General features: G+C 38.7%; 1 protein-coding gene across 2 annotated transcripts in view; it reads left to right on the plus strand.

Moving 5' to 3' along the window:
* Window positions 1–18,394, plus strand: part of FAR1 (fatty acyl-CoA reductase 1) — a 73,415-nt gene that overhangs the window by 50,103 nt on the left and 4,918 nt on the right. The window contains exons 4-9 of one of the 2 annotated variants that reach the window (XM_063438446.1): window positions 667–846; window positions 1,764–1,941; window positions 2,284–2,328; window positions 4,300–4,427; window positions 4,519–4,586; window positions 7,068–7,239. In XM_063438446.1, coding sequence (XP_063294516.1) covers window positions 667–846; window positions 1,764–1,941; window positions 2,284–2,328; window positions 4,300–4,427; window positions 4,519–4,586; window positions 7,068–7,239 — 771 coding nt within the window. The remainder of the gene's footprint in view (window positions 1–666; window positions 847–1,763; window positions 1,942–2,283; window positions 2,329–4,299; window positions 4,428–4,518; window positions 4,587–7,067; window positions 7,240–18,394) is intronic. The other variant, XM_063438447.1, reaches the window with a different exon arrangement.

Below are 18,394 nucleotides of genomic sequence, written 5' to 3' on the forward strand. Positions count from 1 at the left end.
GTAACAATCTGACTTGTTACCTGGGTTGTGCCAGGCTCTGCTACACATTCTCTCTGCTGGGAGCTCTCTTTGTTGAGTCAAGCCTGGCAGTGCCGGGATTAGCTCGTTGGTTTAAAGTGAATACTGGCTGCTCCCTGCCAATGAGCTAACCCTGCATTACAGGGATTAGCCCAGGACAGTTACGCAAAGAGCTGTGGAGCGTGGACCCCAGGTAGGAAGTCAAGACGTTGCTAAAGAATGTGACACTCTTAACCTGGCAATGTGTGTGATATATACGCCATGTGAAATGGTAGCCACAGGAGTTAAATCAAAGCACTGGGGCAAACCTGCAACAAAATACCCTTTTATCTTTATTAGATAAAGCATTATCCAACATATTCAAGAGGTGTGGTAAAATCCACCATGAGGTTTAATTTCCTTTATATGACAGACCTGCAGTTAATGTTTCAGTAGTTTTTTTTTGCTTTATTTTTAGACACTGACGTGTAATGTGTCTTTATGTGGGTTTCTACCCCCCCAGACCCCCCCTTTATTTAATGTGTAGGTTTTTAGTTTAATCAGAACTGAGATCTCTGTGAATACAAATTCTACACCTTTTTTATGGTTGACAATGACTTTCTTTCTGCATTGTATTCAGTTAGTTACATTGTGTATTATCTCTCGCAGAGATGCCATGCAATTAAATGTCATTGCGACACAGCAAATGCTTCATCTGGCCCAGCGAATTAAAAAACTGGAAGTCTTCATTCACGTATCCACTGCCTACGCAAACTGCAACAGGAAACACATTGAAGAAATTGTCTATCCACCCCTGGTTGATCCCAAGAAACTCATTGAATCGCTTGCGTAAGCTCATCCTTTGATATATTTTCTGTCTGTTCTGTATGGTGGCTTTCAGTAATGTCCATGATTTCAGATGATGTGATTACAGCTTAAAGAACACTCTATTTATTTTTTAATATTGGTAGATATACCCTCTAAGAATACCTTTATTTAGTTTTCCCTTCAGTTATGAAGTGACGATCTTTTAAATGGACACTTAAATAAATTGTCAAGAAATGGCACGATTTATTATACTAGGTAGGTAAGAGTTCAAGGAATCTTCCAGTACTGATGCAAGAGAGCAACATCAAAAGTTAAGCCTGTTCTTTTAGACTAGCAATTGCAAGAACATGTATAATTGCCATATAAATTATAATGTGTCATTGAGTTGAGCAATGTTTTCCATTGTTAAAACATGCACAAAAACATAGTTATGTATATATTTGTGGTCTGGCTCTTATTTTCCAATACTCTGTTAACTGATTTTTGTAATCCTTTGAGTGGAGGGTGGTGTGTAAATGGTTTTTTTTTTTTTTTTTTTTTTTTTTTTTTTTTTAGTAAAACACACTGTTAAAGAATATTTGTCGGGGTTATTTACTACAGTGAGAATTGTCAAGAATTCAAATTCAGTTGCAAACTCAAAGCCATGAACTAGAAGCATAGCTGACTTGCACTGTTTTTTTTTCGGTTTGAGTGCTTTGCCCTTAAATTTTAAAATCACTTTAATGTCAAATTATTTTCAAATTTAATCCTGAAAGCAACCATTCATCATAATATAATAGGTGTTATTTACAAATCTCATGAGGTTTCCGAAGTTCGAAGACACCGTGGTGCCTGCAGGTGACCAACCACCAAACCTTCTCAGTATTGAATTCAAGGATTGCTAGCTCTGGTTCTTCTCACTAACAAAATGTATAACTGTAATATCATTTATTTCATAGATGGATGGACGATAGCCTTGTCAATGACATCACTCCAAAACTTATAGGTGACAGACCGAACACTTACACCTACACAAAGGCACTGGCTGAGTATATAGTCCAGCAGGAAGGCAGCAAGCTGAACATAGCCATCGTTAGACCATCCATTGTTGGCGCAAGCTGGAAAGAACCATTCCCGGTAAGAACACGCACTCGTAGCCTTTACATTATCTGCATTTAGAATGATACGAAGTATTAAACACAGTCTTCCATAGCAATGATTAACTTTTTAAATGCTGTTGTCTGTCCCTTCTTTGACGGCATCAATAATAACAGCTGTATTATCTTTACATGAACTTTATTCTTTGCCATTTCTGAACAATCACTCTGCATATTTGCACGAAATTACTGAAAAGGTCTTGGTAGGTAACTGATATTAACAAACACGATTTAACTTTAAACACCGCAACATGTTATGACTCTTCTTTAAAGGAAGCTGGGCTGGTGGAAGTTGGCTTATTTTTCTATTTCTTTTACACAGGGCTGGATTGATAATTTCAATGGTCCAAGCGGTCTCTTCATTGCTGTAAGTAATAAGACGTTGTATCTATTGTGAGTGCTTAGCTTTAATCCTATGGAAACCTATGTCATGCCAGGATTTGTTTTAGTACTCATGCACATGCCCTTTTTTTATTTAAATCTAATTGTCTGAATGGTAAATGATCTATAAATCCTTAATATTCTATTAATCATCCTTATAGGACCACTATAGACACCCAGACCACTTCTGCGCAATGAAGTGGTCTGGGTGCCATGTCCATATAGGGTTAACCCTTTCTGCTGTAAACATAGCAGTTTCAGAGAAACTGCTATGTTTGCAATAGGGTTAATCCAGCCTCTAGTGGCTGTCCCTATTAACACTATAGTGCCAGGAAAACAAGTTTGTTTTGCTGGCACTATAGTGGTCCTTTACTAGCTATATCTGGGACAAGATAAAAAGGAATTCTATTTTAAAATATATTTATCTCATGGGGTTCAGGTCAAATGTAGTCAGAGGTGTGTTTTCTGGTATATGACCACAAAGCCATGAACCTTTGCCAGCCAACGGTTCTTTAAATGCAAAGTCCTCAAGCAGTCTTTCGACTAACCCTAGATTAGGATAATCCAGCCCCAAACTACTACGACCAAACACCTGTGTTTTTTTTTTTTTTTTTTTTTTAATGCAAATATACAAACAATGATTCAGGATTCTGCACAGGTGATAATTAAAAAAAAATAAAAAATTGACCCCTAATGTTAGTGGTTTATTTAAAATGTTTCGCACCCAAGTGCAGCCAAACGGATACACCCTTCATAGGCAAGTTACTATACATATACCCTGACACACATACAATATGGTAAGTGGCAGAAGGGGGTTATTAACAAAAACAAAACAGACATTCCCACTCACCCTGGCGTCACTATTAAATAGTCTACCTTCTTCTTTGGTATGAAGTAGCTGTTCCTCCCCTCTGCTCTCCAATCATTACTTTCTTCCAGCTGATCTTTGATTTCTAATTCCAAGTATCCGATGTAGTGCGTCCCATCTGTCCATTCTCACTTGTGATAGGTAATAATATACCTAGAGAAAAAAGATATTGTAAAAAACTATCAATGTCCTTACAATCTATGTTGCCAACATCAACTGATACATGTATGTAAATGTTGGCAACATAGCCGATATCTTTCACAAGTGGAACGCACTACGTTGGATACCTGGAATAAGAAAGCAAAGAGACCTGGAAGAACATAATGCGCTCACAATGATTGGAGAGCAGAGGGGAGAAACCGCTACATCACACCATTTAAAAAGGTGGACACCAGGGTGAGTGGTAACCTATGATTTTAAAAAAAAATGTAGTTCTTTTAACTTTGCTGTCCCAGAGGAAGTCTGTATATGCTAACAGATGAAACACATAGGGCCTTGGTACTTTTAGGACTCCTTTTTAATTTAATAGATACCTTTTTAACCAAATTTGGTTTTGAAGAAAACACCCAAGAAAGAAGTGTGCAATTAGTCTCCCAAAAACACAGTGGGCAGGCACCTTTCAAAACGCATAACCTGGCATGTTCTGTGATATTTGGTAACCGCATAACACTGATTATGACTTTTTAGAGATAAGCGGGAATTATTTTTCTATATATACATACTTTGTAAAGAGGCTAAAGGAGAGAAGTCTAAGGGGGTGGGGGGGGGGGGGGGGGGTGTAGTGGTGTTTGCATTTTAGCTCTTGTTTTCATCCCCAATCATTGCTCCAAAGCAGCCACGGATTTTCGACACTTGGCAGTTTTTGCGTACATAAAAAAAGATCTACACAACTACTAACATTACACTGCAAGTTTTACATCCAGTAAAAAGACACAAATTATGAATATATTATGACATTTTGCTTTGGTTATGAAAATTATCTCCGCTATGTGTCTCCAGTAATGGATTGCTACTTTGACTTATTTTTCTATTGTGACCTCTCATAATGGACTTTCAATCGGTGTTGCTTTGTTTATTTTTATTTTTCAGGCAGGAAAGGGCATCCTGCGCACAATGAGGGCCTCTAACAACGCTGTTGCAGATCTCATCCCAGTAGATGTTGTTGTCAACACAACATTAGCAGCTGCCTGGTATTCTGGAGTTAATAGGTATAGCAGGTGACGCTGCTTAATCTATGTGTTGTGCTGCTGTTATAACATGCACAGCTGGAAAAATACATGTTTTAATATGTATATTTTTTCCCCACAGACCTAAAAATATCATAGTCTACAACTGCACGACAGGCGGAACAAATCCTTTTCATTGGGGTGAAGTTGGTATGCATTTGTCAAATACAGCTTTAATCTATGGAATCTTTTAGAATCTAGCAGTTTTGTTATCAGAATAAGCCTTCTATAGTTATTGCAGTTAATTTGCTAGTCCTGATTGATATCTCACTGCTGGGTGTTGGAGCACATATGAGGAGCTTATGGCCACAAATGCACAATGCACGTAAAATATGTTTTAAGTTTAGTTAATTTAGAATGAAGCTTTTGCTAAAGCAGTTGGCAAATTTAAATTTACCTCAGTGCTGCATATTCTGACTTAATAGTTTTTTTTCCAACTTCCAGGGATGATGTTAGCCTTAACATGAACTTGTCACAAAAAGGTCATTCCAGACAGGGATTCACACCACTTTTTAGTACATTCAAATATACGCGTAAAACGAATTTTGTAATTAAAAAATATATTTAACTCCAAACTTAACTTGTTTCTTGCTAATATAAATCAATCCTGATCAGCTTGGGTAACCGTTCCATTTTTTTTAATAATTAAATCCAGGGAATGCCACTTGCCAAATGCAGGAGAAGATGTACCATGCATATGTTCCTTTAGGAATGCATCCCATGGTTGTGGGATATGTTCAGCTACATTTCCATCTGTACATTCTGTTAGTCAAATGTGTCCATTTACATTAAATCGGATTTAATTAGTCATAGCCGTAAAATAATAATAAATACTAAAAATGTTGTGTCTTCATGCCCAAAATAAGCACTGCATCCCACAATTCCTTGGAGGTGGCATTGTTGAATGCTTTAAGTGTCTCTGATACCGTGAACTTACCTTTCACCCATTGTTCCAAGGGAACAGTACCACTCTAACTACTGTAATCACGCTGATTCACGCTGTAATACATTTATTTAAAAAATCAAACAAAATAATTACACTGCAGGGTTTTAGGACCACTATAGTCACCCAGACCACTTCAGCTCCATGAAGTGGTCTGGGTGCCAGGTCCCCCAAGTTTTAACCCTGCAGCTGTAAACATAGCAGTTTCAGAGAAACTTGTATGTTTACATTGCAGGGTTAATCCAGCCTCTAGTGGCTGTCTTCCTGACAGCCGCTAGACTCGCTTCCCCGACGCTTAATTCGAAAATAGATTTCCAGAACGTCCATAGGAAAGCATTGAGTAATACTTTCCTATTGGCGGTTTGAATGCGCGCGCGGCTCTGGCTGTGCATGCACATTCGGCTCCACTCGGGAGCTGGCGTCAGGGAGGGGGAGGAGAGGTCACCTTTGCCGAGGGAGCCCAGCGCTGGATGAAGGTAAGTGGCTGAAGGGGTTTTAACCCCTTCAGCCCAGTGGGAGGGGACCCTGAGGGCTTGTGGGTACCAAAAGTCTATATAGTGCCAGGAAAATGTTTGTGTTCCTGACACTACTGTGGTCTTACAGACGGCCACTAATTAGCTTCCTAGTGCCTCACGAAGTTAAACTGACAGATGTCTTAACACTTTTCTCGAGGACATTAAGTGTCTTCAAAACCCTCTGGCAAATCAATGATCCTTTGCTATCCTAAGGGGAAGGCCTAGTGCACACGTGGCCCTTGCCACGCATGCACTTTAGGTACCACCATTGCCGTGACGCCGGAGGAGGACTATAATTAATGCGGTAAGTAAGAAAAGGCCATTAACTCTTTCAACACTGGGGGAGGTTATAGCAAATCTATAGTTAATTACAGAGGGACACAATAGCGTTACTAATACAGTTTTGTATTCCTAACGCTATAGTGTTCCTTTAAATCTTCATTTCTGGGTGTACCATATATGCAGTTTAAACAATCTCCAACATATGTTCTACACATGTGCTGAAGATATTGCCAGGATATTTTCTAAAATATATATGATCAAATAGGATATTGAATCCTTTGATTTTTGTTTTTACTTTTTTTTTGTGACAAGTATATTTTGTTATTGTGATGACAATCATCCCTGGATTGGAATGACACAATCATGCTTGGTTAAAGCCATTGTGAACTTGACAAATTACTAGTCTAGTACAGAGATGACACTTGCCTATTTCAGTGTAATCTTTATTTTCTAGCACTTCAGCGCCTCCAATCTTAAACCAGTTTTCCAAAACTTAAATTCAAAATGTAATCCTCTGCCAATTGAACGTGAATCCTAACCTACTGCATCAAACAGTTGGATGGGATGCAGCTCTAATTCATTGAACATAAACCTAATTTATATACCAATTTATTGAGGTTGCATATCATCTTTTAGATGGTAATGTTTCAATTCTCTCGAAAGAGGAACAGAAAAAGAAAAGCTACCATCTGGATTTGTTGTAAAGCAGAACCCTTACAGGACGTGTCATGCTAAATTTATCTTGAGGACAGTTTACCCCCAGGCAGACTGAGCCAGTCTAGATGGAAGGCTGTGATGTATCTAGAGTTATCTAATTTGAGACATGTGACATTTATTGCCATTCATTACATGGCTATTGTCAAAGCTTGTTGCACAACTTTTCTTTCTCAGAATACCATGTAATTTCCACTTTCAAGAGGAATCCTCTCGAACAGGCCTTCAGACGGCCCAATGTAAATCTAACCTCCAATCACCTTTTATATCATTATTGGATTGCTGTAAGCCATAAGGCCCCAGCACTCCTGTACGATATCTACCTCAGGATTACTGGAAGAAGCCCAAGGTAATGGCAACTAGCTCTGTCTTTTCTGTTCCTCTTAAATGTCAAAAAGCTAAATGACCGTGAATCTTGCGAATTAATGTATGCTGCCGCCATTAAGCATGTGTTCGATGTGGTTGCCGATACAGTACTGTTTGGACTTAAAGGGGCATTATAGTAACTCTACAGGCTGTTTGACATTCATTTTGCAAACTTAAATTGTTTTCATAGTTCCACAAATTCAATATAATTTAAATAGTTTTATGTACATATATCAATTTAGTAGTTTTAGTATTGCCCCCCCAAAACGGCACTTCATGGGCATTATTTCTGAGTAGCTCCTGTTTAGTGCTGTCAATAAGTTCCCTCCCTTGTCTGTTTTTTTTTTTTTTTTTAAGTAATGCTAAATTTGACCTTAAGTCAAATGTAAAATGTACATTCTACGCTAGTTATGGTTGACCCATTGAATGCTATTTCAGCCTGTAGACAGCCTATGAAATAAAGAGAGTGTATCACCTAAAAATGAAAAACCCCATGCCTGTGATTTCATGACTTGCATCTGAGCTGTTACAGCAATCTTCATTTACTCAGTACATTCTAGGTTAAGTTCTGCAATGTCACGGAGTTAATAGGCTTAATTGTGTCACATACCTGTGCATTGCTTTGGGCAAAGAAAGGTTTAAAGGAAGTTGCAAGTGGCAGCCTGAATCAAGTTAGGGATATTTCCTATATTAAATAGGTTTTTTTTTCCCCCAAGTGTAAAATATTTAGAAAAAACCAGGATCCTTTTTTTCCCACCTCAGTCTAGTTCCTCAAGGCATTCTGCTAGCATTGACTGTCCTCCTTTTTTTTAGAACTGGAAGGTTTAAACAAACCAGCTATTGTTCAATGAGTAGAAAATAACATGAGCCTGTGAGAATCAATTGTGATGTCATTGGTTCTTAAAAATATGAGACAGCAGAATAGTTTTTTCCTTTTTGAGTAGTGCACTCTCTTACCCCTTTCCCTGTGTTTAAACTAGAATAAGGCCTATGCCAAGATTGGCCAAAATGTAGCTTCTCCTGCTGTGATAATTTTCCAGCCTTCTACCCACCCATTCTACGCATATGTTTTATATACGTACTGTTATACTACTGTGGCCAAACATTAAGGTTTTTTTTTTTTTTTTCTCATTGGATCTGAACCTTATTTCTTCTACAGAATATTATGTAAATGTGTCCTTCAAGATGAATCCTTTAGAACAGGCTCTCAGGCGCCCCAATGTTAATCTGCGAAACAACCCCCTTATGCACTATTACTGGACGGCTGTCAGTCATATAGTGCCTGCAGTGTTGTATGATGCTATTCTAAGGTTGACAGGTCAGAAGCCCTGGTAAGGAGGTGGCACTAAACACTAGGAGGTGCAGTTAACCTGGTGAAGGCTTGCTGAGAGGACACAGGCTCAATGGCAAAATCCTAAATTCTTCCCGTCCAAGTTTTTTTTTTTTTTTTTTTTTTTTTTTAAATGTGTTAATTTCTTTAGCTGCATTCTATCCATTATACTGTGTGGGTGTATATATACATACGCACACACGATATTCATTAAGATTTTGATGACCAATGTTAATTAGATCTTCTCTCTCATGCTTGCAATGTTTAGAGGACCTGTCATGTCTGAGACAACAGTGTGTTTAATTCCAAGACATTGAACTAGTGTTTATTATCTAGCTGTATTACTATATATTGAGCTATATTTATCTCTGAATATCTAGCCACCTCTCTGCCTATGTGCCCCCTCTCATATATCAGCATTCCTATAAACTGCTCCTGTCACTTATTTTTTTTTTTTTCCTATAAATACTAAAATAATAAGTGAAAAGGCAAAGCATGTTGCCTTGCTTCTGTTATTCTCCCTTGGAGGAAATAGTCATGCTTTACAAAGGTAATTCCTTCGTATCATTATTATTTACATAGCACCAAAAAATTCTGCAGTGCTGTACAATATCCCCACATGTTTCAGTCTGCTCACAAGCTGGCTTGCTCTAAAAAGTCAAATGAATATTAACAATAGTAAATTATGGTTTTGTCAGACTTTCATTGGACCAGAGGAAACAAAGTTGTCAGATTATCACTTCTCAGCCTTTCAGACAAAATTAAGATAACTTTGATCCTGCAGCCACATGTATGGGGAATTCTCTGAAGCCCAGGTGCTACCAAAATCCCAGTTATTATTATTATTATTATTATTATTATTTATTTATTGCCATTTATATAGCGCCAACAGATTCTGTAGCGCTTTACAATATTATGGGAGGGGGGATTTAACTATAAATAGGACAATTACAAGAAATCTTATAGGAACGATAGGTTGAAGAGGGCCCTGCTCAAACAAGCTAAGTCTATAGGAGGTGGGGTATAAAATACATTAGGACAAGAAATGGCAATCCAATAAGGTGGGAGTGAAGCAAAGCTGGAGGAGAGCATAGTGCTGCCCTTTAGGAGAGAGCAAGAGACAGGTATGTGAGGTAGAGGTTACTCTGGGAGGCCATAAGCTTTCCTAAAGAGATGGGTTTTAAGGCACTTCTTAAACGATTGAAGACTAGGGTAAAGTCTGATGGCGGTAGGCAGGCTATTCCATAGAAAGGGAGCAGAGCGCGAGAAGTCCTGCAAGCATGAGTTGGTCGTACGGGTGCGAGCAGCGGACAGGAGAAGGTCACGGGCAGAGCGGAGAGACCAAGTAGGGGGCATTCTGATGGATCTATGAAGAGATATGAGGGGCTAGAATTTTGTCAGTGCGTTATAGGTGTGAATTAGTACCTTGAATTCACGCCTATAGGATACAGGAAGCCAATGTTAGGACTAACAGAGGAGTGAGGTGTGAGAGATTTGACAAGAGAGGAAAATCAGTCTCGCTGCAGCATGCATTACAGACTGTAGCGGTGCAATACGACTTTTGGGAAGACCAATTAGGAGAGGGTTACAATAATCCATGCGGGAAATTACTAGAGCATGGATAAGCTCCTTGGTACCATCTTGCGTAAGAAAGGGGTGGATGCGGGCTATGTTTTTAAGATGGAATCTACTGAATTCGGCAACATGCTGGATGTGAGGCTCAAAGGGGAGTCCAGAATCAAATATGATGCCAAGACGGCACGCTTGCAAGGATGGACTTATGTGGATACCACTAACTTGACGGGAGAGCGAAAGAGGAAGAAAAACAAGGAGCTCAGTTTTAGAGAGATTGAGTTTCAGAAAGCGGGAGGACATCCAGTCAGAAATGGAAGAAAGGCAAGCAGTGACACGTTGCAGGACAGCAGGGGAGAGGTCTGGGGAGGAGATATATATGTATGTGTGTGTGTGTGTGTGTGTGTGTATATATAAATATATGTATGTGTGTGTGTGTGTGTGTGTGTGTGTGTGTGTGTGTGTGTGTGTGTATATACATACATACATAGGTGGTAGTGGAATCCAAAAGGGGTAATAATTTTGCCAATAGAGGCAGTATAAAGAGAAAATAGAAGGGGACCAAGGACAGAGCCTTGAGGGACTCCAACCGAGATAGGACGAGGGGAGGCGGTATCATTAGAAAAGGAGATACTGAATGAGTGTTGGGAGAGACAGGAGGAAAACCAGAGTCACAAGAGACAGATTGATTGAAGAGTTTGACGAAGGAGAGCATTATCAGCGTTGTGTCAAAGGCAGCAGAGAGGTCATGAAGAATTTGTATGGAGTAGTGGCCTTTAGATTTAGCTGCGATTAGGTCCTTAAAACTCAGATTTTCATCAGTCCCTGTTTTGGGACCCTAAAATGGTTGTAAGCACACTGTCAATAAATATACAAAGTGTTCTGTGTTACAAGGCGCTTAAAATAGTAAAAGTTAAGGTGCTCTCAGTTATAGCAGCTTTCACACAAAAATAGGAACTCTCTATTCCTATTACATCAAATACAAGAAAAAAACACTATTTAACAAACAAGTGCCAAATTAGTGAGGGTGTGTAGCGCTGAAAATAGATTACTTACTCCCAAACTGTTGGGGATATAGTAATGTGCAAATGGCTGTAGAAGGAGAAAGGGAAGAGTATATAGTGCAACACTGTTAAATTAAAGTGGAAGTATATATTCCAAATGGAAGCACTCACGTGGTCTAGAGCCTATTGTGGATTGGCTCTAATCACTTGCGCCGTTGTGCACTTAAGGTGGCACACACCTTATAGATCCACGTGTAAGATGTTCCTCAGAAGCATGTAAAACAAAGAGGTAGGGGGGGAGACAGGGAAAATTGCCCTGGTGCAGAAATCCTTAATCAAGTAAGGTATAGTGCAAACACATATAGATGGCTTCTCACCTTGAAAAGAGCCTGTCACTTGGCTCTAAGTGTGTAAATAGATGAGTCCAGTTCTAGGGTGACTCTACCCTTCTTTGAGCAGGATAAATGGTCCACCAGTATGTAGATTAAGTAAAATTTATATTTATTCTATCAGTAAAAACTTCTATAAAATAAATCACAATACATACACAGTGGTGATGAGTCCAAAACGCGTTTCGCCGATTCTGTTCGGCTTTTTCAATTGAAAAAGCCGAACAGAATCGGCGAAATGCGTTTTGGACTCATCACCACTGTGTATGTATTGTGATTTATTTTATAGAAGTTTTTACTGATAGAATAAATATAAATTTTACTTAATCTACATACTGGTGGACCATTTATCCTGCTCAAAGAAGGGTAGAGTCACCCTAGAACTGGACTCATCTATTTACACACTTAGAGCCAAGTGACAGGCTCTTTTCAAGGTGAGAAGCCATCTATATGTGTTTGCACTATACCTTACTTGATTAAGGATTTCTGCACCAGGGCAATTTTCCCTGTCTCCCCCCCTACCTCTTTGTTTTACATGCTTCTGAGGAACATCTTACACGTGGATCTATAAGGTGTGTGCCACCTTAAGTGCACAACGGCGCAAGTGATTAGAGCCAATCCACAATAGGCTCTAGACCACGTGAGTGCTTCCATTTGGAATATATACTTCCACTTTAATTTAACAGTGTTGCACTATATACTCTTCCCTTTCTCCTTCTACAGCCATTTGCACATTACTATATCCCCAACAGTTTGGGAGTAAGTAATCTATTTTCAGCGCTACACACCCTCACTAATTTGGCACTTGTTTGTTAAATAGTGTTTTTTTCTTGTATTTGTAAGCACACTGTGCCCAGAACACCAGTTGTACCTTCCGGAGCACTCCCACCTCCCTTAACCTGAATGTCAGGTTGGCAAAGTGAAAGGTTTTGCTTTCCACTTCCAGCTTGTCATTGAAGGTTAGCAATGGACCTGATTTGTTTATTTTGTCTAACCACAATATACCAGGATGAGAATGTTTGATTACCTTTAACATGTGTTACCTTGTAGTGGTAGAACGGATCAGCTGTCAAACTAGACCTCTTGCCTGATCTTGACTAACATACTTGAAAACAAGAGAAATCTCAATGTATATTTCCTGGTAAAATATTTTATAAATAAACAAATAACAAGGAGGGGTTTATTGGGGACTTCCACCCCTCAAAGGGGATGGCTCCTGAAGCCTGATTTTAGCAGTCCATAGTAGCAAGTATGTACAGGTTTGGCAAGAATACCTGGCACAGTTTGTTCGAAGTCTGCATGCATTCTGTCAAGCACCTGATGAACAATTAGTCCGACATGCCCCCCTCCCCTGCAGAAAGGAGATATGAGGTTAGGATGACAGTATTGTAATCTGTGGGTGTATGTAACTTTATTTGTTTAAAAAAATTATATGTATCTATATCTATATATGTATGGCCTTTTAGTCGGTTATGGCTAATATAATTTGCTAGATTCTAATAACTCATCTCATACATGACGGCTTTTGTGAAAAATAATCTATTTGCAGCGCAGTTTTAGTTTTCCTTAGTTTGCTAGAAGTAATTTGCAAAAGCTTTGGTTTTTTTTTGCCTTGTTCTGCCAACCTACTTTAAAAAAAAATCTTTCACAATAATTGTGCAATTTGTTTTTCTTCACATAAATTGCTGCTCATCTTTTAGTAATATCCGCCAACTGACGTATATTACGTATTGCTTGATAAATAGTTATGTTAGTATGCACATTTTTTTTTTTTTTAATTCTTGCAACACCAGACCCCAAGCAAGGACAGACTCACAAAATGCAATAATTTTATTTAACCAGGTGAATAATACGGTTTTATTACACATGCACAAAAAGTAAAATATCTTGTTGCACCATAATTCTCTCTTTACGGGTTTGTTTTCAGCAGATGACACTGCCATTGCCTGGCGTGTTCCAGACAAAACTGATGTTGAGATAAAAAACAAACAGAAAACCACCAAGTCTCTTGCGGTCCTATATTAGTCATACTTTTAAATCACCAAAGATGGCAATGAATAAAACAATGCAGTGTTTGAGTTCCTAATCCATGATTTCTAACTTTTGGCACTCCGTCTTTTGTGATTCCTGTATCAGTTGGCTGAGCATCTGAGAGTTGTAATCCACAACAGCTTGAATATCAATGCTTACTATTTAAATACATTGTGTTTTTTCTTTATTATTTTGTACTGCATGCTTTTCTTGGAAAATATTGTACATATTACTACAGTGCAATATTTGCCTTTTTTTTTTTTTCTCCTCTCGTTTTTTTTTTTTTTTTAACGTTTTAACACAAATTGAAGTCAATATTTTGACATTTGAAATGTTCTCATTGCCGTCAAGCCTGCCTGCTTTCTCAGCATTAAAGGTGTCGGGAATGTCACTTACTGCATTTTGTGAAGTTGTGCAGCATACACCCTTATTGTGTTCTAGAACAAGAATCTAACACGGCAAGCTTGTTTCTGTCTCCTCATCTCCCGTAATCGCTATCAGAGCTGTGCCTGTCCGCCTTTAACACCTTCTCTTTGTTTTGTATTCATTTTGAAAGGAGTAGACTTATGGGAGAATATATTTGTGACCTATACAGAGTTATTTACCAAAGTGAGGAGTGCCGGGAATTCAAAGTAAGAATTTCTCTAATTTGGCTTTACTGACCGAAATTTACAGTTTCCCGTTTGGCTGTTTTCACCTCGGATTTGAAATTCAGTCCTGGCAATTCCCACTTTATTGAGTAACCCTGATAGTGTTGTGGTTTGAAAGTGCAAAGTCACTAACGTGAGCAGTCACCAATGAAATGTGACCCTTTTTAGAACTTTGCAAGACTTTTTTTTTTTTTGGAACAAATTTCCATACTTTAAATCTCCCTCATATTCTCCCTTTAGTTTGCTTCCGTTTTCCGTTCACGAGCATTCAGCAGGATTGGCTCCTATAATGTAAATTAATTGCATGTTAATACATTCTTAAGCTGTGGCAGGATTGTGTCGCTTGAGCAGAGTGTGATACTCTAGATTCTAATAATAAAAAGTGTATTGCGTCTGTTTCTCAGAGAAACCATCCTTAACGCCTTTATCAAACTTGCATGTTTTGCTTGATGGTGACAGCACCAAAATTAAGTTTCCCCTTCACTAACATTGCAAAATAAGTGCGGACTCCATTGGCTTGTACAGGTGCATTTCTGATGCTGTGTTGCTTTTATATGAAGGCTTTTCAGTTAATTGCAGTACCACATATGTCTACTGGGGATATATGTTCTAGAATTCCGTGTTAATCTGCTAAATGTTCTCTCTACTACTTGTCTGTGTGTTTCATATAACCGGTCTATAACATGCTAATTGTATGTTTCTAGACTATTTTCAGGGGGAAATGTTCTGGGACCATTACTTGTTTTTATTTTTCAAACCTTTTGTCCCCATTTTATCTAAAAACTAGCATTGGTAAATTGCATGTCTGAGTGTGCTTTGCTGTAAACTGTTCTTTCTCCTTTTCACTACATTAAAGCTCACTGTGTTTCAGGCACTATAAGGTAATACAATGAATCGTTAGTAAATGGGTATCTGTTTTCTTAGTCGAGACATTTTCGTAAGCTTAAGCAACTAATCTAGCCGCTTCATAGATGCAGACCTGATAGTCGGCTACAATGACACAGACTAATGAGGTTTGTAGACCTTTGTCTCGCTGCTTTTATACAAAATGTAGCTTAAATACTGGACCATATTTATCACAGAGCTGAATCCCGCTGTTCCTGATTTGACCTTGTCCTTGAGGACTGGACCACTTTAACTTATGTCTCCACCTAGTGCTAACCCCTGCTGCATAACCCAGTGCTTTTATTACAACCTAAACATTACACTTACCTTCTTTCATCTGTTATTCAGTTTTATTTGGTGTCATTTTTTTATTTTTTTTATGTATTTTTATTTTCTCTAGCTGGAAGTCCTGTTTAGTACTGAAAATTTTTTAAAATAATTCTCTTTATTGGTGTTACACTAGTTTGGATTATGAATGCTGTAGAACCATATTTTTAGTAAAGGAAAAAGTGTAATCTGAAATTAGTGGTTTTTCCAGCAAATAAGCTGTTTAGCAAAAAAAGTTCCTCTTGCCTATTTTCAATTACATCATGAGTACGAAAAATCTGGGTAGGTAGATGCCAAATGCAGGCCTACGAACGAGGTTGAGTAGCTCTGTCATCATAATACAGCATTTGAGGTGGGTCACTAGACTGTTTTTGCACATAATTCCCCTTTAATATTTCAAGGGGGAGACATCCATAATATAACTTTATTTGAGCATTTTGGAGTCCCTGGATTTGAATGTGTATGCATTCATGCAAGCTCCTCCCCAGGGATAATCTCAATAGTTTATTCTATATATTTTTTTTCCTTTAATTTCTTGCCACTATCAAACCCAGTAAAAAATAACGATCATTTGTATTCTGCAGAAGAATGGAACCTAAATTTGATCACCCATAACTATAAATAACAAATTACCACCTGCACACAGTCACCTGCCAAACATTGGCTCATTGGCAACTTGATCCGATTAGACTTGAGCAGATATAACCAAATACATCAGGCTTATGCCCTTGGGGGCTGTGGTGGCTATGCCCTCCTAATCCCAGAATTGGGCTTTTTGCTGAATTTATCCTGCATGCCTTTGCAGACCTTAAATTCTGCTTGCAAATATAGGTAACAATATATTTAAATCATTTATTTATCTTTTTTGTTTTCACTTTGTTGAACATAAATTCTAGGTTTAAATTTTTTTTTTCTCCACTTAAAGTGACAGTATAGGCAATCAGACCACTTCATCTCATTGAAATGATCTGGTGCAGTGTCTTTGTCCCTTTAACTCTGCAATGTAAAACATTGCAGTTTTTCTAAACACAATGTTTGTTTGCAGGGATAAAGGAACACTATAGGGTCAGGAACACAAACCTATATTCCTGACCCTATAGTGCTAAAACCACCATCAAGCCACCCCTCCCCCCTTGCCCTTTTAAATACAGTTAAATCTTACTTTTGTTCAAGTCTGCAGCTGCTGGTTCTGCCCCTGATCTGCCTGCTTGACTGACATCAGAATCCTTTAACATAGGAGGCAGATCAGGGGCAGAACCAAATACAGCCCTGGCCAATCAGAATCTCCTTATAGAGATGCACTGAATCAATGTATCTCTATGAGGAAAGTTCAGTATCTGCATGCAGAGGGTGGAGATACTGTCAGTCACACTGTGCAGCACTGCCCCAGTAAGCACCTCTAGCAGCCATCTGAGGAGTTGCCAGTGAAGTTATCACTAGGCTGTAATGTAAACACTGCATTTTCTCTGAAAAGAACGTGTTTATAGCAAAAAGCCTGAAGGGAATGATTCTACTCACCAAAACAAATTCAATAAGCTGTAGTTGTTCTGGTGACTAGAGTCTCCCTTTAAGACTGCCTCTATTGACTGTCTGTTTGAATTTCTTGCAATTCACTCTCACAGAAATAATGTGGTAAATCAGTATTTGGACTGTAACTTGAGTTTTTTGGGTTTTTTTTTCCACCTGACTGTTTTGGCTTGCATTTATTATTGTAATGTTTGTTCAAATCAGGTCCCTGTTCAGTGAATAACCCTGACTTTTCACGTTTTCATAGTTGCGAAAAGTTTTTTTTTTTTTCTTCAACCCTTGTATGGATGATTTAACCACCGCTTGCACCCTCTTAGAAGCTGTTAAAACTCCCCTTATTTCCAGCGCCGCGTGCCCCCGTCCATGATTTTTAGCCAATCCAATGCTTTCCTATTTAATTTAGATAAAGTTGTTTTGGTGCCTGGGAGTGCCCCTTTACATTGCACCTTTCTTGACCCAGGACATACTTTTTCAGTTCATCAGGTAAGACTGGATACATTGATCAGCCAAGTCTACTTTTCCATATACTTGCTGTAGTCTACAATGCACTTTGGCTTTCCTAGCTGCTCAGTACTTCCTCTGACAGACACTGGTACTGTACTTTTGTCATGCATTGTAGACAGCATGTATAAATCTTTGGTATCTGTGAACTGAACAGCCAGCACCTCATCCTAGCGGAGAGCTGAAGAGGAGCCTCTACTGTTTCTGCTGCTTGTTAGTGTTTTAACAAGGTATGGATGTTTTGTACCCACAGATTAAGGGAATCCTGGTGGATCAACATGGATCCTTCGGTAAATCCGAAACGCCCATGTATAGTTAGTAGTGGATTATAAAATGTGATGCCATATCATGACCCTTTCGATGAGCTGTATTGTTTGAAAAGCAGTCAATACAAATGTTTTTGTCTGGGATATAATTTTTCGGGAAATTTGTCAGACAGGAATTGGTTAAGTGAATGGATTTTGTAAAGCCTGTCAAACAATGGGTCGTTTCTAGGTGGACACAGTGCACTATTGTTAAAATGGATGAATCGCCGCATTTGCTCATAGAGATCGATCAGTCTTCATAGCATCTGGGAAAATACTGGTAGCCAGGATGCTGTGCTTGTGCCAGTAGGACCTGATACTTGTCTTTTCCACAATACCCATTATTAGGGTTAGAGGCCTACATCTTTTGAAATCTGCGACATCATGTTTTTTCTGCTGTAATGTGACCCTGGATTTGTAGAAAGGTACTGGCTGGCAAGCAAGTTGGTTTGCTCAACCATCAGCTCAATTATGTTGTTTGACATAAAGAGACTAAACTTGTTCACTGGCTCACAAACCTCTCCTGTTATTGTGATGCCAGGTGTAGGAGTGAATTGGGGCGATCAAGTTTAGAGGTACCCAGTTTTCTTCTGGCACTGTGGGATGAGATGAGAGGA

Source organism: Pelobates fuscus, chromosome 12 (genome assembly GCF_036172605.1).
Source record: "Pelobates fuscus isolate aPelFus1 chromosome 12, aPelFus1.pri, whole genome shotgun sequence".
Taxonomy (NCBI): Eukaryota; Metazoa; Chordata; class Amphibia; order Anura; family Pelobatidae; genus Pelobates; species Pelobates fuscus.